The 21,082-nt window shown below is 46.1% G+C and overlaps 2 protein-coding genes across 2 annotated transcripts in view; both read left to right on the top strand.

The window, feature by feature from the left end:
- Positions 1 to 2,754: 2,754 nt before the first annotated feature.
- The window catches only part of LOC144133767 (uncharacterized), a 34,663-nt gene continuing 16,335 nt past the window's right edge, over positions 2,755 to 21,082 (top strand). Inside the window, exon 1 of the mRNA XM_077666881.1 lies at positions 2,755 to 3,002. Within this exon, the coding sequence (XP_077523007.1) occupies positions 2,755 to 3,002 (248 nt within the window). The remainder of the gene's footprint in view (positions 3,003 to 21,082) is intronic.
- On the top strand, positions 9,056 to 21,051 carry LOC144133603 (uncharacterized). Its single transcript, XM_077666794.1, has 3 exons — positions 9,056 to 9,082; positions 11,166 to 11,547; positions 20,315 to 21,051. The coding sequence occupies exons 1-3, from the start codon at positions 9,056 to 9,058 to the stop codon at positions 21,049 to 21,051; spliced, it is 1,146 nt and encodes a 381-aa protein (XP_077522920.1).

The following is a 21,082-nucleotide window of genomic DNA, read 5'->3' as shown; positions in this document are numbered from 1 at the left end:
CATTCTTGAGAAGGTGCTGAGGTGTGTATTTCATTGGTTGGGGGCCTCGACATCCTTCCTCTGAAAAGGATGGCCGCTGAGGTTACCTGACCTTTTTTAAAGCTTTTACCAATGGCCATTTCGAAAAATTCTGCCTTTTACCTTGACTAAATGAAGTGAAATAACATTTAGGTCCTTTACACCACCGCTTCATTTTTGTCATAAAAAATTCGGCACAAGACAATTTTCTACACCTTGTGCTTGGCGCATGATCGCCTAGCTTAGCCGCTTATGTGCCATAAAACCCAACACAACACAACACCTTCGCCGAGGTGCAGCTGACCACAAATTCTTTTTTTCCAGCGATGCTTGCCCGCTCCCAGCATGCACTGGTTACCTTGAACTGACGGAGAGCGTACGACGGTCCGCGCTGTTGGATCATAGGCGCCAACCTGTCGCCGACCTGGATAAGTATTTGTGTAACAAGGGGCAGGAGGGCGCCTGGCTAGTGTTCCCATATATGCTTCCCCGCAGGGAGTACATATATAGGAATGCAATGTTTGGCGAGCTTTGGGCTCAAGCACCTGCTGAAGTGACGTTGTGTTCAGACGTGGGGTTCAGGTGCGTATTGGTGAGTCTTATTTGTCTGACTTCTTTTGTTCCCGGTTCGTGTGTCTGAGCGAGCCGCTGCGGGTCGCAGTGGAGAGCTAGGCATGATGGAGTTATCTTTGGCAAAACCAGATTTTCAGGACGTGTTGAGGCTGAGGATGCTAGAAGTGGAAAGCGAATCACACATGGCGCGAGGCCCACATAAGGAAGCTGAAGCGGACGATGGGACAATTGGGCCTGCGAGCGCAGTAGCACCGAACACAGGGTTCGCCGCCTATGTTGGAAAACAGTGACGTGTGCGCACCAAGCGCAGGTAACGATAACAGCTTGGAGGTAACTTGCTGACAGACCAGGTGACTGGCCTGGCGCACCGAAGAAAAACAGCATTCACGGAGTATGGAGCGGTAGTGGAAACGATTCAGCGATAGCGTGCGCATAGTTGACACTGGTACCGTTGGTTATCACCACGGGGGAAAAATAGGAGAGCGGAAGTTCTGTCACTGGCGCTATTGACAAAATTGCGGACTGCGTTCTGAAGAGAATGTGGAGCACGAAGCCACCAGAAACAAAATTGGGGTGGGGGGGGGGGGGGGGCGTCAAGATTTTTTTTTAGTTATGATAAAACAGTGGGCTTGGTCCGTATAGACGGTAGTGAAAGTGAACGACGACGCTCTGTACTGTTAGTCCGAAGCAGAGCAGCGCGAGAACAAGCCGCATGGAGTTGAGGTTCTCGACCTGCACAGCAAAGAGGACTCAGCTTCCCTTCCGAATGTTTAAACGAGCAATGTGAGCTTCTTGAGCTGGCGGCAAGCAGGGGTACAGCTGTCGCCGCACGACTCACTGAACCAGCGGAGGCATGTGAACAGTCCGGCTGTGCCGATGAAGTAAATCCCAGTGAAGAGGTACAAACGAGGAAAAGTCCAGTTTCACAGGACATGCAAGTTGTCACTCGAGGGCAAGGTAGGACGCTCATCAAAAACCCAGATTGATGGCACGATGTGTAACGCTGTGACGATGCCATCAGCAAGAAACGGCGCTAAGTCGGCCTCCTTTCAAGTGAAGGAATCTGACAAGATATCGGACGGCTCCGCGACATTGACAGCTTTTGACGCTTTAAGGTACACGAGTCGGACTTTCCCAATCCCATGCATTGGGAATGTGAAGGGACAAAAATAGGTGCATGAAAAGATACGCATGTCTTGCATGCACTGCAGTGTGCGTTGCTAAGAAAAACAGGACTGGCGATGCAGTTCAGCCCCGGGCAGACAGAAAGCTGGAACAACGCGAAAGATGGAGACCAAGAACGAGGCTAGCGCCATATTTGTCTTGCTTCATTCTTGGTATCAGTTTTTCGCGCTGTTGCAGTATGACAACAGTTACGTGCTCCGTGAGTTTTTTTGCTTTTTTTTGCGCAGTATGCGCTCTATGCTTATGTATGTTCGAATGACCGCAACAGCTTCCGTATTATGAATTCTTACCCGCTTACAGCAAGAAACAGCGTCGAGAATAAGACTGAGCGCTACGAGAGACCTATGGAAGCCCACTTAATTTCTCTTTTTTACAACTACTTGCATCCGACAGTGACGCAGCTAGTCAATACACACTGTCTGTGCAGCATGCGGGCACGATGCAGCCGTGTGTTTCCGCCTCTAGCTGCGGTAAGCAAGGTCGGGCCAAACCTGGTTTGCATACAGTAAGAAAGTCGCTACTTTCATCAAAGCCACTGCATCCTCGTGACTTCGCGGTGGTTTTTGGAGAACATCATCAGCTTAACTATTTTAACTGCATGACAAAAGAATCTATCACTTACCACCGATTAACTTACTCCTGTGCTAGCTTATAAATCTCGAAAATCTCATCCGCCCGCATTTTTCCAAGCCATTTTGTAACTCTTGCCCTTCTAAACGCAAAATGCTCTACCCAACTCGCTAACTTTACACTTAGATTGTCAGTTGGTGTGGGTCTGTCGAAAAAATAATTAAGGCATAATTAAAAGCGTTTAAACCAAGTGGTGACTAATCTCCCCCCCCCCCCAGAAAAAAAGGAAAGGTATTTTCTGATTTCATTAGTATGCCCATTCTTCAAGGTCATATATGCACTTGCTGCGCTGAGATGAAGAAAAGCAGCGCTCCGTAGAGGAAGAAGAGGCTAGCAACAGCAACAAAGATGGATGGCGCCCGGACTCTGTTCGAGCCGTGCGTCAGCTCTGGCCAATGCCGGCTCAGCGACCCGCTCACGCGTTGCGTCGATTCCGTGTGCGTGTGTCCCCTGCCGTACGTGGTGACGCCCGACGCGCGATGCGTCGTCGAGTCCCACAGCGACCCCGGAGCCCTGAACATGGTGCTGGCTGCGGCACCGACGGCCACGCTGCTGGTAACTCTGCTCGCACTGGGCGCGCTCTACGGCTGCCACAGGTGAGGCTTTGCAGTCCCGGGAAGAAGGCCCTGGACGGCAATTGCGAAGGAACGCATAGCGGCATAAAGCAAACGCTCAGTGCGCGAAAACAGACAACGCGCCGTCCAGCAGGAACCCTTATGCAGTAGTGTTCCTATAGGGCGGGACTGCTGTACCAACAGCCGGTCAAATCACCCGCAAGGAAATTTGCCGTCCGTTTGACCCCCATTGGCTGACTCTGTCTACATCACGACTCACAGCCAGTGGAACTACATTGCCGGCATTCTCTTTTTCCAGCTGCTTTTTCGGCAGAATACCTGGCACAGAAAGCTGCAAGCAGCTTTTTGTGCCGGGTATTCTGCGCCGGTAGCTATACCTATTTCGTCCGTCCGTGCGTTCTGTAGCTAGTCCGTCCTGTTCTCCCTCTGTTTTTCGTGTTTTTTGGGGCCGTTTTTAGATGGAGCTATACCTAACGCGAAAAATCTCAGACTCCTACCTAAAGGCGACAGACTGCCAGGTAAAACACATATTGATTTGTTCTGTTTTCTTTCTCCATTTATAAAAACAAATAAATTATTCTCGAAGCGGGCTGTGCACATCATATGAATACAGCGCCAATAAGACACCACTGCTGGAATTCAGATATTCAGGCTATTTTGCTGGCTGCCGGTAATATAGCCACTTCCATTCCTATATATGACAGTACCTTACGGTGCTGAGCCTCAGGGCGTTGCCCGAAAGTGCAGTGAGTCAACAGCTCCTATATTTTCAATGCCTGTTAGATCATCACCCTTTCAACGGGAGCAGTGCGGATGCCTCGTTCAGAGGTCATCTGCTATGTGGCCCGCTGCAGCCTGTCCAGTCAATAGAAAAATCCGGTGGCTGTAGCTGCCTGGCATTAATTCACTCGCACTGCGCCTCGCTTCCAGTAGACTACGCGACGAAGTGCAATCAGGCGGGACCCCGCGAGACCTACCTTAGCCCGAACAGCAAGGAGAGCCAGCGAGCCGGGAGGGAATGAGATGTGGCAGGACGCGCTTGATTCGCCATTTTACGCTGATCTGACAGGCATTGAAAAACATAGGATGCATTGACCAAGCACAGTTTTCAGTGCTGTCCGGCTATTCCCATGTCGTGCGTGTTGTACAAGTCATCAGCATATCCCAGCACAGTATAAGCCCTTGGGACAGCACTGGGCCTAATCCTTACAATAAATTTCACGAACCCTCTTTATCAGCTGCGTGATTGGTGATGGGAAAGATGATATGCTCTAGAGCTAGATTTCATGCGAATTTTAATGCTTTATTGAGAGGTCCGCCTACAGCTCGTAGTCAGGAAGGCGATATTTGCTGTCAGAAACACGGATTTTGCCTCAACTCTTCCCGCTGAGGGCCACCGCTTCTTCATTGTTTGAGTGTGCATCGTAGGAGCAAGAACCTAGCTGGGTGCGCCCGACAGATTTACGGGCTCATGCAGATTACCCTCAACTCGTTTACTTCGAAGCACAGTAATTGCAGTCTTTTGTGTCTTCTTTTCGGTTATGTGTAAATTAGAATGTTGATATATCCGCGCAGGGGACCAGTGGTTATGGCGCTAGGCTGCTAACCCGAAAGACGCGGGTTCGATCCCGGCTGCGGCGGTCGCATTTCGATAAAAGGCGAAATGCTAGAGGCCCGTGCACTCTACGATATCAGTGCACGAGCTGCCGGCACAGCAGAAAGTCATTTATCGAAATACCATATTGAGTTGCTAATCAAAAAAGCTAACAACTTTCTCCCTTCCCTTAAGGCAAGGTTCCGGTGTCCACTCAGATATGTGAGACAGTTACTGCGCCATTTATTTTCCTAAAAATCAATTTTTCTCTATCTCACAGTCCTTCAGTAGATTTATTTAGCTGCTATTCTGTGCAGGCTTTGTGTACATCACTCGGTTCGATGTCAAGGTACTGGATGAAGAAGCTTTTTCTGTCAAAAAGAGCCGGGATAAGCGCTTGTTTATCGCTAGAATGTGAACTGAGCTATGTATAAGGAACGCTTACCTGAAACAAGATTACGAAGTTGTATGCGCATAACGGCCTCGCCCTTACATGGCCAGAATTGGAGGTAGGTTTAATACTGGCTTGTTGCTTCGAGCCCATCAGCAATTGCTGAAACTGTCAGCTCAATGCTCCTTAAGATTGCCGCTTTAAGCTTCTCATTGGTGACGCTGCAACAAACATGGCATTATTTGCTGCAACGACAATAACGCCAGCTAGCAACAAAATATGCAAAGGAATCGAGGTCGTCCGACTCACCAGCAAGGTTACGAGCGAATGTTCGCCCACGCAAGGGCCGTGGTGAAGCTCCGAGGCCGGACCGGACGAGTTCAAGGGAAAAATGTTCCCACTTCATTTCGCCTCGCTGGTGGTGAGCGGAGCGCCGCGCCGAACACGTGCAGCAGTCACGCCGTGCAGCCGTAACGCCGTCTGCGGCGCTCGTGTCGCTGCGACGCCGGCGCTCTTCCTTGTTTGCTAAGGTAACTAGAAAAACTGCGGGGAAACAAACCCTGAAGGGGACAAAGTGTGTGTGTGTGTGGGGGGGGGGGGGGGGGGGGGGGTTCTCCAAAGCACTAGGCTTTCTACTGCTTTTCTACAGTTAAGCTATACTGTGCTAAAACAGAAAATGCACATCCTAATTAGCCCACCTGATCGCTTAAACTGGCACACCGTGCTTCTAATAAAATTATTAATACACTTTGCACCATAAAAAAGGCAATTCGTGTAGTTACAAACGTTGCATGCGATAGCCACATTTGACCTCTGTTCACAGAAATGAACACTAAACACTTCTCGACATTTATAAGACAATGCTCATTAAGCGTCTTACTAACAGAACTGAACAGAATAAAATTATTTTAGGTGACATAGCAAACCTTACTCGCAAACAACGCGCACGTAATACTCGCAGTACTACCTCTGGGAAATACCTCGAGCACTCTGTAGCCATGGTAGCAAGATGCTACGCAGTATGCCCCCGTCGTTAATAAATTAGAGAAATGCTTCATTGGCAAAATAATGTAATAATACGCAATAATTCTTCGTAGCCACAATACCTGCACTTTTATGCCTTTTGTAGCGATAGCTACATTACGGTAGCATTTCGAGCCTTCAGCGTAGTGGCGCCGGGATGGTGGCTGCGCCGCAACGCTGTCGCGTGGTAGGTCACGTGATGCAGAGCAGCTGCCGGCGGCGCGGTGCCGTGGCTGATCACGTGGTTCGTCACGTGGTTGGTCTCGTGAGTTCTTTCGGCCAGCTGTAGCTATCGCGTACTCTAGGTTTAACGAAAGCTAAACCGCCACGCTGTCACGTGGTTCGTCACGTGGTGCGGAGCAGCTGCCGGTGGCGCGGCGCCATGGCTGATCACGTGGTTCGTCACGTGGTTGGTCACGTGATTAAGTTCCACTCGGCCAGCTGTAGCTATCGCGTCACTCCAGGTTTAACCAGATCTAAACCTACGCCATTTTTTTCTGCATTTCACCATACCCTATATACTTCATTAAACTCTTTGTCTATCTTGTATACGTCCTCGCTTATGTCTTGATTTTGTACCGGATCCTTCCATGTCTGATACGTTGCTTTTGTATCCTCGTGTAATGCAAATGTCATCTTTATGGGCCGCGAACCCCGCCAAGCCCATTTAGACACTTTTTATTCATTTTCCTTAGCATCTGTAATGTTGATGTTGGAATAAAACAAGGTGAAATTTATTTAATTACTGTGGAGTCTCTTGACTACAAGCAGGCGAGAGCACAAATAGAAGTGAAAAATGGTGATGGTTTAGCTCCGGTTAAACCTGGTGTAACGCGATAGCTACAGCTGGCCGAGTGGAACTTGGTCACGTGACCAACCACGTGGCGAACAACCACGAACCACGTCGCCGCGCCGCCGGCAGCTGCTCCGCACCACGTGACAGCATGGCGGCGCAGCCACGCTACAGGCTCGAAATGCTACCGTAATGCAGCTATCGCTACAAAAATAAACAAGATATTCACGAGCGTCATGCAAATGGAAACAGATGATGCGAAAGAAGAAGCAGAAAACAAGGGTTTCACGTACAAAGGCTCTCAAATTATCAACAAACATTTCTACATTCGGGCTATTTACTACACACTTCGGCAATTAATTCCACACCGTTATCGATTTGGCAAAAAATGAGTGTTTAACTGATGAGTGTATGCACGAAATTCTTGTATTATTTTTCCCTGGTAATAATGCGTACTTGCTCGCGAAACAGGAGTAATATAATCATGAGTGTTTATTTTAATCAGATTATTATAAATTTGGTACAAACTTTTCAGCCTTGCTTCAGTGCGCCTTGTCTGAAGAGATTCTAGGCGAATAGAATTGATCATAGCTGTTGCGCTACCTGTTCGTTTGTATCTGTTGCAGATGAAACGGACTGCGGTCCTTTGCACTCTTTCTAATTTGGAAATATTCGTGGCTCTAAATGGGTCCCATAAACAACCGGCATATTCCAGACGAGGCCACACCAAGAGCTTATGCGCTGCCAGTTTCACAGGTTTTGGGGCCTTCGGCAGTTGCGCCTCAAACACCACAGAGTCTTCAGAGCTTCTCCGCAAGTAATAGCTATGTAGGCATCCAAGTTTAGGTGAATAGTTATCAGAACTCCAAAGTATTTTACAGACGAGGAATCTGGAAGTGGTACGCCAGTTATACAATATGAATATATCAGAACAGTTTTCTTTTACAAATTCTAAGTACGAAACAATTATTAACGTTAAGAAAATACCCCATTGGTTGCACCAGTTTGAAACCAGAAGAGCATTACAGTACTCATCGTCAACACGAACATATTGAAATCTGTCTTCTAAGTAGGCTCTAATAAGGCCAATAATATTAGGATTGATTCCGGCAGTGTAAAGCTTTTCTATGAGTTTAGTTTCGTGTGCGCTACCTTATCAAAGGCTTTGTCGAAGTCAAGAAAAACAGAGCAAAAGCAATAAAAAAATCATGGCAAGTGGTTATCAGTTGTGAGGCGATAAATCACGCCTAAATTCATATTTCTCATCACAAGAGAAAAGGGTCAATTCCGAAAATTCCGTAAAAGCTCGGCAGACCACATGCTCGAACATTTTGCAACTGGTCGAGACCAAAGATGTTGGGCGATAATTGGATACGCAAGTTGGGTCATTGCTTTTAAAAACAGGTACGACACGTGCGGTTTTCCATTCTGATGGGACTGCGCACTGAGACAAACAGGCGTTGAAAATAACTTCCAGGTAATGTGATAACCATTCTGCGTAACGGCGGAGAACAGCTGGAGGGATGTTATCAGGCCCATTACACTTTTTAACATCAAGATTCAGAAGAAGATTCAAATTACCTTCGCGGGAGATAGTAACATCTGGAATTAAAGAAGTGTAGCCGCCTGGCTTAAAAGGCAAAGTCGAGTTTTTATCCGCATACAGTGATTGAAAATGCTCATTAAACATACCAGCAATATCTTTTCGCCCTGTGACAGGTAAGTCATTAACTATTAACGACACATTTCGTTGTTTATTGCCATTAATGTATCACCAGAACTGTTCCGGCAGTTCACTGAGAAGAAGCAGAAGCGTAACATTAAAAAAGGGGTCCTTAGCATGCTTGATCTTATTTATTAGACTGCCTAGCATGCTCTCATTAGACTTATTCCGATTACTTGAACGCCGCATTCGCTTTAGCTTACGTTTACTGAGGATAACGTGCAAAGTAATCCATGGGTGATGTTTTTTTTTCTTAATAACATTAGGAACATACATTGTCAAGCAATCGAGGCATATCTTTTCAAACATGCACCATAACACATTTACATTCTCCTCATCCCTAAAGCTGTCAAAGTGGGTCTCTAGAAAATCCAAAATTCCTACATCATCGGGTCTATTAAAATTTTTCACAAATATGTGACGCTTCTTGTTGACAACATAAGCAAGAAACATCGAAAAAACGCAGGAAACAAGATTATGATCAGATGCACCCTACAAAACTTCAACAGAAATACACTTAATGGCAAAGCTAATGAATACTAGGTCAAGAATGCGGGATATAGAGGCACAGATTCTGGTTGGTCTGTCAACAATCTGAGTCAGATTACACGTGAAGGTAGTGTCCAGAAGAAGCTCAGAATGACCAGAATTGACAGCAATGCACTCATGCGGATTTAATCTATATTAGGCAAGCTGAAATCGCCACCTAAAATCAGCTTCACTCGGTCGCCCCGGAAGCGTTGAACATAATCGCACAGCTCTTCAAGAAAGGCGACATATGCGTTAGGAGGTCGATATACTACGCCTAATACAACAGTGTTGCCACCGAAATTTAGTTTACAAAAAAAAAAACGGCTTTCATAGTAAGGAAAACCCGGCAGCATCATTGTTGGTATACCTTCGTTAAGCACTATTGCCACTCCTCCACGTGTCGGTCTGTCGCATCGCAATATTCTGGAGGCGGTGGAGGGTAACAGTTAAGCCATCGGCGATTTCAGAATGAAGCCAGGTTTCTGTCAGAAACGTAATGTGCGGGTCCAGGTCGCAAAGGACTTCCTCGAATTCGGCTCTCTTACTTCCGATGCTTTGAACGTTGAAGGAAACGAGTCGTAACGGTCTGGTATTGTCAGTTCGTCGTTTATAAATCTTTCGTTTCTGATTCCGTGTGACAATACGTGTGACAATAGATAAGGCAACACTGACACTGCCAGAATCTTCGCCTTCAGAATCATCTTTGCGTTCATTTCAAGTGTGAAGTTTCCGTTCTTCATTGTATTCTTCATCCCAGACGTATGTGTCAGCGTCGAAAACCAGCTTGTCAAATTTTAGGTACGTCGTATCCACAGGTGTGCAATTATCTCTAACGTACACCACAGCAGTTTCTGTACTTTTTTCAATTCTAAGCGGATAGTCCTCAGATAATGACATTCCTGAGCCTGTCAGTTTCTTCGCATTCCTAATGAGGTTCATTTTTTCATTAAAATCGATGAACCATCCGTCAGCCTCCTCGGAATTTCTGTGCTGCCTTCCTTGACCTCAAATATAATCAAGTTATTACGCCGAGAACGATACTCTAGGTCATGTACCTTGCTACACATTGCTGCAATCTGTTCGCGTACCTCCAGAACAGAACGCACATTCCTCTACCCTCTTTAATCTTTTAGTGAATAATAATAATAATAATAATAATTGGTTTTTGGTCCCCGCAGGGGGGCGTCTGCAGCTTGCAGGCGTTGGTGAGTGGCGACACTGCGGGTTCCCGAGCATCCGCAGGGACATCCCCACAAGGGGATGATGGTGAATCGTGCATCACCACGGACCTGAGCACCCGCGCCTAGCCGTGCGTGGCATCGCCGTGTCCGGGAAAAAGGCGATCCTGGTGGTTGAGCCGATGCCGGGCGTTTGGACCTTTAAAGCCCCTCGGCGGAGGCAACACACCACTTTGGCCCCAGCTTCCTGTAGACGGCACCTCTGGCCTGACCCGACCAAGGGAAATTGGCAGTCACCTTTTCCTGTCCTCCTCTCTATCTATTTCTTTCCTACCTTCTTTCTGACTACTGTCCTGTCTCCTCCTCGTTCCCCATTTTTTCTTCCTTCATGGGCGGCTAGGGTTAACACTTTGTGGAGTAGCTACACTCAATTGCCCCATATTTGGTTATAGTCGCGGTGTACAGCTGGCGAGGGCAGGACTTGCTTACAAGTTCCTGTTCCGTCCCCTCCTTGGGCTCCATGGTGGGTGGCTGCCACCGCGGCTGAATAGATAAGTATTTTATGGCTACATCTTTTCTCGCAACCGATCGCCCTCTCAAACGAGGGCGCACTGAAGTCACTACAAATTTTTTCAGAAAGAATGCAAACAACTTTCCGAGGTTCCACGTGGTCCACTGTGAGCACGCGGACATAACTGCACGACTAGTGTCACCGTTTACCGTTACAAGAACCCTAACTGAAAGCATTGGACAAGGCTAAAAAATCAAGAATAGTTGCGGTGTACAGCTGACGCGGGCAGGCCTTGCTTGCAACCTCCTGTCCCGTCCCCATGTTGGGCTCCGTGGTGGGTGGCTGCCACTCCAGCCGAAAAACAACTTTTTTTTATGGATCCCTTTCCTTCAACAAATGATCGCCCTCATAAACGAGGGCGGACCGATTCCACTACGCAGTTCCTGCAAAAAACAAAAGTTTTCCTTAGGTACCATGTCGTACATAGTGAAAATCCAGATCAACCAGCTAGGAAAATGTCCCCATTCATTGTTTCTAAATCTCTTGCCGACGCCCTGGGCCTTGGCTACAAGGTGACGAAGCTAGCCAGTGGCGACCTACTCCTCCAAATCCGAGACAAAGTGCAATTTTCTAAACTCCCAACCATAGTGTCCTTTGGAGACATTCCTGTATCCATTACTGCGCATCGATCACTAAACACAGTGAAAGGTGGGATATCTGAACACGATTTCCTGAACCTTTCTGAAGAAGAGATGTTGGAGGGTCTGAAAGACCAGAACGCCACCGAAGTCCATCGTATCAAAATCCGAAAAGACGACAAGGAAATTCAATTCAATTCAATTCACCTTTATTTTCAACATTTTGCAATGTTGACGGTCTTCCAGGCAAAAAGCTATGGGGACAGCTTGACGAGGCCTGAAAACCGGCGGCAGGCAACAGTGACAGCAGTAAAAAAAAATGTTATACATGTACTGTTATTTCGAAAAAGACACATTTTATCATAAATTTAAAAATATAAGAGTAGAAGTAAGAGTCAAGACATCAATGCGTTATACAAGGACTAGCGTATACATGCACACGAGATTACAACAAAGACAATCATTGCACTCAAGTTAGACATAAAGCTAACATTACTGTGTTTATAGGATGCAAGCACAGGTCACTCTAGAAATATTGAAAGCAAAGCTTTGCGAGTTATTACAGGGTTAATAAAACTGGGCACATTGAGCTTATTTAGTAACATTGGCATTGTATACCTTAATGACTGTAGAAGGTAATTTGTTCGGCGGTGTGGAATCACCCATTTTTCTGGCGCGCGTGTTTTAGAAATATTGCAGCGTAGCGTTGCACCTGAAAGTTTCAATAAGAATTGTCTATACTTTTTATTAGCAAAGTGAAACTGGTGGAGGAGACTAATTATAAAGGGAGTGAATATTGATTATATGATGCCGACGAAATAGCTCGGCTGAGGGATGTAAATGTGGTACACTGTTTAAGCAACGTATGGCTTTTTTTTCTAGACGAAGAAGTGTATTGACGTTCTTTTAAGTAGTCGTCCCCCATACTAGTGTACAGTAGTTAAGGTGTGAACGGAAGAGGGCGTGGTATACTTGTAATCTATCGGAAATCGGAAATATGTCACGCGTCCGAAATAAGGCCCCTACGGCAGATGAGAGTTTTTTGGCTATCTGTTCAACATGACTGTTCCATGTCATCTGACTGGAGAATATGACACCTAGTATTTTATGCGGTTTCACGACATCTATTTTATAAGGTCCTAGTTTTAGTTCATGACTAGAAGCCACACGTTTGTTTTTAGGTGCAAATAAAATTGCTTTCGTCGTTTTTTCATTCGTTTTTAAGCTGTTTATTTCGGACCATTTCAGCAGTCTTGACAAAGCACTGTTCGCCATACTGAACAAATCGACTTCATTAGTGGAACTAAAGAACAAGCTTGAATCATCGGCATATATTACGAACACAGCATTATCATCAGTATAGATAAGATCATTAACGTGAACATTAAATAAAAACGGCCCAAGAATACTGCCCTGTGGGACACCGGATGAAACCTGTTGGAAGGTGGAATAGTAACCATTATTGTCAACACATTGGGATCGGCCGGTTAGGTACGATTGCAAAAGAGTATTTGTTAACGCACGGGCACCGTAATGATCTAACTTATTAAGGAGGGTTATGTGACATATCGAATCAAGTGCTTTAATGAAGTCTATATAGATTCCTAGGGTAAATCTATTAGCTTCAATGTTTGTAATGATAATTTCTTTTTGCAACAGAAGGGCAGACTCCGTTGACCTACTTTTACTGAAACCATGCTGGCATTCTGTTAAGATATTGTGCTTAGTAAAAAATTCGTCTAGTAGGGTGAGCATTATCTTCTCAAGGCTTTTTGAGAAGGTTGGAATTATCGATATAGGCCTGTAGTTGCTTAAGTCGTTCCTGTTTCCTCCCTTGTATATAACTGAGACTTTTGCACGTTTCATGTCGTCAGGAAAAGTACCAGATGATAGCGGAAGATTGAATATATGCACTAAGTATGAACATACGAGATCAAGAACATGTTTTATAGGTTTTATCTGAATGCTGTCAATGTCGAGGGCTTTACTATTCTTCAGGCTTTGAAACGTGTCAAACACTTCAGATTCATTTGTGGGTTTTAAAAACATGGTCTCAGGGGAACGTTTCTGTAGGCAGCATGAGGTGTCACTTTGTGACAAGTCCTTCTTTGGTCTGGCGGCAAATTGGGCGTTGAAGCGGTCAGATAATGCATATCCAGAAACTGGTTCCCCATCAATGACGATCTCGAGCATATCAGGGCGGTTAGAGCACGCTCCAAGCAAGTCATAGATAATTCGCCAAGTTCGATCTGGCCGACCTTTGGACACGTCACTGAATAATTGCTGGTAATAGTGTGCGTTTGCTTTTCGTAGTTCGGCCGTAATCTTATTGCGAAGTTTTTTGAATGCCGGCAAAGTTAACGGATCTTTGTTTTTTAAAAATGCACCGTAGAGTTTGTTCTTTTGACGTATTAACTGCAAGTGTTCAGGATGAATCCAAGGTTTTTGCGCACGCTTATGAAGTTTAAGGCTTCTTAGAGGGAAACAAGAGTTGTAAATTGTCAAAAACATAGACACAAGGGTTTTGTAAGCGCCGTCGGCCGTGCTTTCCTCGAGAACCGTAGCACAAGCGTTGTTCTGGATCCTTTTACGAAACAATTCTAAGCTAGAATCAGTAATGCTTTGATACTTGATTTTGGGCAGTCGTGGTTTTACTCAAGGAGGGGAGCGCGAATAAGCTATGAATATGGGACAATGATCACAAATGCTAGAGCTTATAGTACCAGCCGCCACCACGGAAGTAACAACGTTGGTAATGAACAGATCCAAAATAGTACAAGTCGTTGGAGTTACACGAGTAGGGGTAACGATTACATTGCGAAAAGCCGATGATGTTAGTCTGTTCATTAGTTCTTTGGCCGCAACGCTTTCAGTAGAATGTTGAAATCACCGCCTAAAACCAGCCTTAAACCATTAGTGGAGACAAAATTAAGAACCGAGTCAACAAAATCTAAAAAAAAAACCTAGTATTAGCTGAAGGGGGGCGATACATAACACGAAAAAGTGTGCTGCTGCTTTGCAATCACAGGGCCTCGTAGTTTGGGCTTACAACAGTAAAATTGGGCACTTCATCACAAAACATTGTGTCCGAAACATAAATCGCTACACCGCCACCACGTTTCCCAGTTCGGTGGGCAGAAAAAAGCTTATAATCATTGAGATTAGGTGCACTCTCTTGTGCAGAAAGCCATGTTTCCGTTATCATTATAATGGTAAATTTGAAGGAAAACTGTTCAAGAAACAATGTCAAGTGATCAGTTTTGTTAGCGAGAGAACAAGCGTTAACATGAAGAGCGGTTTCTATGCATTGCTTATCAGGGCAGAGTTGCAGCGATTGGGGGAAACGAACTCCTGATAATCCTCGTCCACAGCCATGGAAAACTAGAGATCCGATGCCGTCAGAAGCCTAGCTCTATGCAATCATATTGAGGCTTTCAGCAGAATTTATTTCGACTAGCGTACTACCCTCAGCCTGACGTGCGAAGATACGCCCATTACGTGTCCAAACAAATTTCCAGTAAAACTGGCGCTTTCTAGCAACGGCCAAGGATAGAAGTTCTTTCAAACGGGGGCATAAGTGCTCATTCACGTATACGGGCGCATCATTGACGGCCGCGGCAGAACTGCCGTCAACACGGTCGTTAGCATTTGCCGTACCATGGCCCGTGCGAGGCGGCACGCCCAGCGAAGCAGTTGTCAGACGCTGTTTTCTTGCCTTCTCAAGAACATCGTCCCGCAGCCTGCGGCTTCTGAACTGCACAATAATGTTCTTTACTTCTGCTTTCCGTGTTAGCACGCGATGGCAAGCCTCAATATCAGCGGGAGATATAGAAACTCCCACAGCATCACCCATTTTCCCCACAATCGACTCAAGGTCTTCTTGACCGGTTTCAGTCACTCCTTTAATCACCAAATTGCATCGTCGCGAATATTGCTCGCACTGAACCATGCAGTTTAACTTCAAGAGCATTTAGTCGCTTTTCGTTTTCAATGCATCTGTTGCGAAGACACAGATTTTTTTTCCTCAGTTCTTGATTTTCTGCTAAAACAGCACTCAGCTGGCTCTTGAACGTTTCAAATTCCCCGTTGATGAAATCTAAACTTTCATTTCAGCCATTCGGAACGATGATCACGGTTTTCAGCGCGGTTTTCTCTGTCGTTACTTTTTGCACCCTTCGTCATAATGCTGTTTCTACAAAGCCACAACAAGAAAACACAACCGTCAAATTACAGGGTACAAAATTAGCTTGGGCAGCAGAAACAACAGCGCTTAGTAGAAATGGCAATATGCACACATCAGCATGAAAACTAACCTGCACAAATTGAAGAGCAAAAATTAGGCGTCCGCTGTCAGCGCTGTCACTGCTGCCAAGAAACGTTCCAAGACTTGTTGCAGGGATATGAAGTCTTCTTGGGATGACGTCATGTAGAACCTTGTGAGCTGACTGGCCTGCAGCAGGGGGCGGATTCCTCAACGTTGCTCTGGAGTTCGCAGATAGTGAATGGGCGATAGTGTAGATGTGCCGGGGGCGGTTCCACAATCTTCAGCGTCCACACCAGGCAAGGTCTGCACAAATTGAAGAGCAAAAATTAGGCGTCCGCTGTTAGCGCTGTCACTGCTGCCAACAAAAGACATAGTCCTGACCTTTGCCTCCAGCCAACTTCCAGAAACCATATAAGTAGGATATCTTAAAATAAATGTAAGGCCGTACATCCCAAACCCCAGACGCTGCTTCAAATGTCAAAGACTTGGCCATGGCTCACATAGCTGTCGTGGCCGCCAAACATGCGCCAAATGTTCGTCAATCATGAATCCGTGGACTGCAATGCTTCACCACTGTGCGCGAACTGCGAAGGGGATCACGCCGCGTACTCGAGGTCATGTCCTACCTGGAAGAGAGAGAAGGAAATAACAACTATAAAGACAAAAGAAAACATAACTTATCAAGAAGCACGAAAAAGACTTCCATTTCGCCGACAAATTTCGCCGAAAAAGACAAATTTCGACGAAGTGGTGCGCAGGGGCGGCACACCACGTCAGGCTTCGGCCACTGCCCAGGCAAAGCCTGAGGCAGGGCCACCCCCGGCCTCGGCAGACGCAGCGAAGCCTGCCCTGCCACCTCTGAGCAAGGGCCCGCCGGCCCCTCAGTCGGCCGCCCGTAAGGCTTCCCCCAGTCGGGAGAAGCCCACAAACCGTACACCTGCGGGTTCACCGCGGAAGTCCAGAGCCTCTAGTGAGGCGATAAACACAACTCAGAACTCGCCTTTGCTGCAGCAGAGGCACAGCTCCCTGGAGCAAAAAAGCAAAAAGACCCCGGTATTGGCACCCCCAAAACCGGTACCCTAAGTTTTAACTACACTCGTAAAATATGGCGTTCCTTATACAGTGGAACTGCCGAGGACTAATGAATAACTACTCTGACATAAAAGAACTTTTAAACGCAATGTCCCCGGTGGATTTATGCTTATACGAGACCAACTTAGGTCCAAAAGAAAGAAATATTTTAAACAAGTACAATATATTTCGGTGTGACCGAGAGCAAGCAACCAAACTGTCTGGAGGTGTTGCCATTGTCATCCAGAATGGTGTGGCAACCCGCGAGATCCTAACTTAAAACCAAATACGAAGCCGTCGCAGTCACCATCCTTCATTTTAAAACACTCACAATATGTACCGTATATCTTGAACCAAACCTAACAGTAACACTTCATGATTTAGAAGGCGATTTAGAACAGCTACCGGAGCCATATCTGCTAGTTGGTGATTTTAATGCCCACTCCGGTTTTTGGGGCAGTGCACACACTGATGCAAGAGGTCGTATTTTAGAAGATTTTGTTCTAAGTAATAATGTTTGCCTTCTTAACACCGGCAAAGATACATACTGCTCTCCAAGCCCGGGAAAAATGAGTTCCATAGATTTGTCTTTTACTTCCCCCTTTGTTTTGTGATTTTAAATGGGATGTCATCAATAACCCATATGGCAGCGATCACCTCCCTGTATTAATAAGCGTAACATCCCCACCACAAGTCATCCCAACGAAACCATGACGGTGGAAGTTACATTTAGCCGACTGGGAACTTTTTAGAGAAAGGGCCAGATTAGATAAAATAGTTTCAGATCATCTCAGCGTAGACGAACTGAATGAAGCTATCACAAAATGTATTTTAACCGCTGCACGCCTAGCAATTCCTCGGTCATCTGGAGTAGTAAAGCAGAATCACAAAATTTGGTATACACAGGAATGCAGAGATGCAAAAAGGAACAAAACAAAGCTTGGGGAATTTTTCGTAGGTACCTAACGCAGGAGAATTTTATAAGCTTTAAAAAGGCAAGAGCGAAAGCTCGATATATTCGCTGTAATGCAGAAAAAACTTCATGGCAAGGTTACGTGTCCTCAATAAACAGCTCAATTACGTCAAAACAAATGTGGGAGATGGTAAAAAAGACAAATGGCAGCTACTCCCCATTCACAGTTCCGTTTCTATCAACCCCTGGCATACAGACACATATATAAGAACCGGCAGATATTTTGGGTTAATATTTTTCTGCAGTTTCCAGTTCATCTCACTACAGAAAATCATTCCTCAAATGCAAAAACGCAGCTGAAAAACAGACTGCCGACAAGTGGCAGTTCAAATGAGCCCTATAATAACCTACTTACAATCCAAGAAATTAATAGAGTACTGTCCGCTGGTAAGCAAACTGCACCTGGCCCAGATGAAATACATTTTCAAATGCTGGCTCATCTCCCTGAACCGGCTATAGAGGCGCTTTTAAATTTTTTTAACAAAATATGCGTATCGGGGAAACTTCCCGAAGCCTGGAAGATGGCCGTTATTGTTCCTCTATTAAAACCCGGAAAGCCCTCTACCCTTCCTAGCAGCTATAGGCCCATAGCTCTGACTAGCTGTCTAGCGAAATCTTTTGAAAGTGTATTGAATATCAGACTATCATTCGTGTTAGAAGACCGGTATCTTCTGGATGTCCATCAATGCGGTTTTAAAAAGGCTTGCTCCACTACCGACCACCTGGTTCGTCTTGAAAACACTGTTCGTGAGGCTTTTGTACACAGACAGCATTGTCTCGCTGTCTTCTTCGATTTAGAGAAGGCGTATGACACAACGTGGAGGTTTGAGATTATTCAGGACCTGGCTGAACTGGGCATCCGCGGCAGGATGTTGAACTACCTTAAAGACTTTTTGTCTAACCGTACATTTCACGTCCGCCTAGGCCCAACCCTCCCAAGGAAGTTTATCCAAAAAAACGGAGTACCTCAATGATGTATTTTAAGCACAACGCTCTTTATTGTAAAAATGAATTTTATCAGGAAAATAATCCCAAGGTCCGTAATGTATTCTGTCTATGTATGATGATCTCCAGATAGCTTACACATCCTCGAATAAAGCAGCTATAGGCCCAAAGCTCTGACTAGCTGTCTAGCGAAATCTTTTGAAAGTGTATTGAATATCAGACTATCATTCGTGTTAGAAGACAGTTATCTTCTGGATGTCCATCAATGCGGTTTTAAAAAGGCTTGCTCCACCACCGACCACCTGATTCGTCTTGAAAACACTGTTCGTGAGGCTTTTGTACACAGACAGCATTGTCTCGCTGTCTTCTTCGATTTAGAGAAGGCGTATGACACGTGGAGGTTTGAGATTAATCAGGACCTGGCTGAACTGGGAATCCACGGCAGGATGTTGAACTGCCTTAAAGACTTTTTGTCTAAGCGTACATTTCACGTCCGCCTAGACTCAACCCTTTCAAGGAAGTTTATCCAAGAAAACGGAGTACCTCAATGATGTATTTTGAGCACAACGCTCTTTATTGTAAAAATGAATTCTATCAGGACAATAATCCCAAGGTCCGTAATGTATTCTGTCTATGTAGATGATCTCCAGATAGCTTACACATCCTCGAATACATCAACATGTTCCCCGCAGGGAGGCGTCTGCAGCTTGCAGGCGTTGGTGAGTGGCGACACCACGGGTTCCCGAGCATCCGCAGGGACATCCGCGCAGGGGGATGATGGTGAACAGTGCATCACCACGGACCCGAGCACCCGCGCTTAGCCGTGCGTGGCATCGCCGTGTCCGGGGAAAAGGGGATCCTGGTGGTTGAGCCGACGCCGGGCGTTTGGACCTTTAAGGTCCCTCTGCGGAGTCAACACACCACTTTGGCCTCAGCTTCTTGTAGACGGAACCTCCTGCCTGACCCGATCGGAGGAAATCGGCAGTCGCCTTTTCCTATCCTCCCCTAAATCTTTAACTTTCCTACCCCTTTCTCACAACTCTCCTGTCTCCTACTCACTTCTAGTTTCTTCTTTTTCTCCCTGGAGGTGTGTGTTACGTTGTGTGGCCAACCAACCTGAGTTGCGTCATATTGGGTTATAGTTGAAGTGTACAGCTGGCGTGGGCAGGACTTCTTGCAACTTCCTGTTCCGTCCTCTTGTTGGACTCCATGGTGGGTGGCTGGCACCACGGCCGAACAACATACTTAATCTATGGCAAACCTTCTCTCAGCATCTGATCGCCCTCATAAATTGAGGCGGACCGTAGCCACAGCAGAGTTCCTGCAGAGAACCAAAAAGAATTTTGATAAATATCATGTGATCCATTCTCAAATCCAAGAAAAACAAGCTCGAATATTGTCCCCATTCCTCGTGTCAAAATGCTTGACAGAATCCTTAGGCATAAAATACAAAGTCAGCAAAACAACCAGTGGAGACCTTCTACTCCAACTTGACAACGAAGCACAGCATGCAAAGCTCCCAACCATTCAATCTATTGGGGATGTTCCCTTGACCGTCACTGCACATCGAACCCTAAATACCGTCCGTGGAGTAATCTCCGACCCGGACTTCCTCCACATCAGCGAGAGGAAATGTTAGATGGTCTTCCTGAACAAAACGTCGTCAATGTCCAGAGAATCACCATATGTAAAGATGATAAATTCCTACAAAGCACTTGATCCTAACATTCTATGCAAGCATACTACCTGAAACAATAGAAGTGGGATACTTGAAAATACAAGTCCGACCATACATACCTAACCCTCGCAGATGCTTTAACTGTCAAAGATACGGCCATGGGTCAACCAGCTGCCACGGTCATAAAACATGCGCAAAATGTGCCTCGAAAGAACATGCAACAGAGAACTGCGATGCAGTGGCCTCTCTCTGTGCCAACTGCGAAGGCGATCGCCCTGCTTACTCCATGTCTTGTCAAAGATGGAAAACTGAAAAAGAGATCATAACTCTGAAAACAAAGGAAAACATATCATTCAAAGAAGCTAGAAAAAGGTCGGCACTTACAAATCCGTTTCAATTCACTGCAAAGACAAACTTCGCGGATGTGGTGCGCACGGGCGAAGCACCACACCCGGCTCTGGCCACTGCCCAGGCAAAGCCTCCGGCAGGGCCATTCCCGTCCCCGGCAGACGCAGCGAAGGCTGCCCTGCCATCCGGAAAAAAGGGCACGCCTGCATTTCATCCGGTCACCCTCAAGGCTTCCCCCAGTCGGGAGACGCCTCGAAACCGCACACCCGCGGGTTCTCCGCGGCCGTCCAGGGCCTCTAGTGAGGCAATGGACACAACTAAAAACTCGCCCCCGCTACAACGGCGGAACAGCTCTCTTGATCGTAAAATAAAAGACAGGGCCCCCATTACAGGACCCTTAAAAACTTGAACAAGCTCTTTTTTTAACTCCCTCAAAACTT

Source organism: Amblyomma americanum, chromosome 5 (genome assembly GCF_052857255.1).
Source record: "Amblyomma americanum isolate KBUSLIRL-KWMA chromosome 5, ASM5285725v1, whole genome shotgun sequence".
NCBI classification, from domain to species: Eukaryota; Metazoa; Arthropoda; class Arachnida; order Ixodida; family Ixodidae; genus Amblyomma; species Amblyomma americanum.
This window is presented reverse-complemented; position numbering and strand designations above follow the sequence as displayed.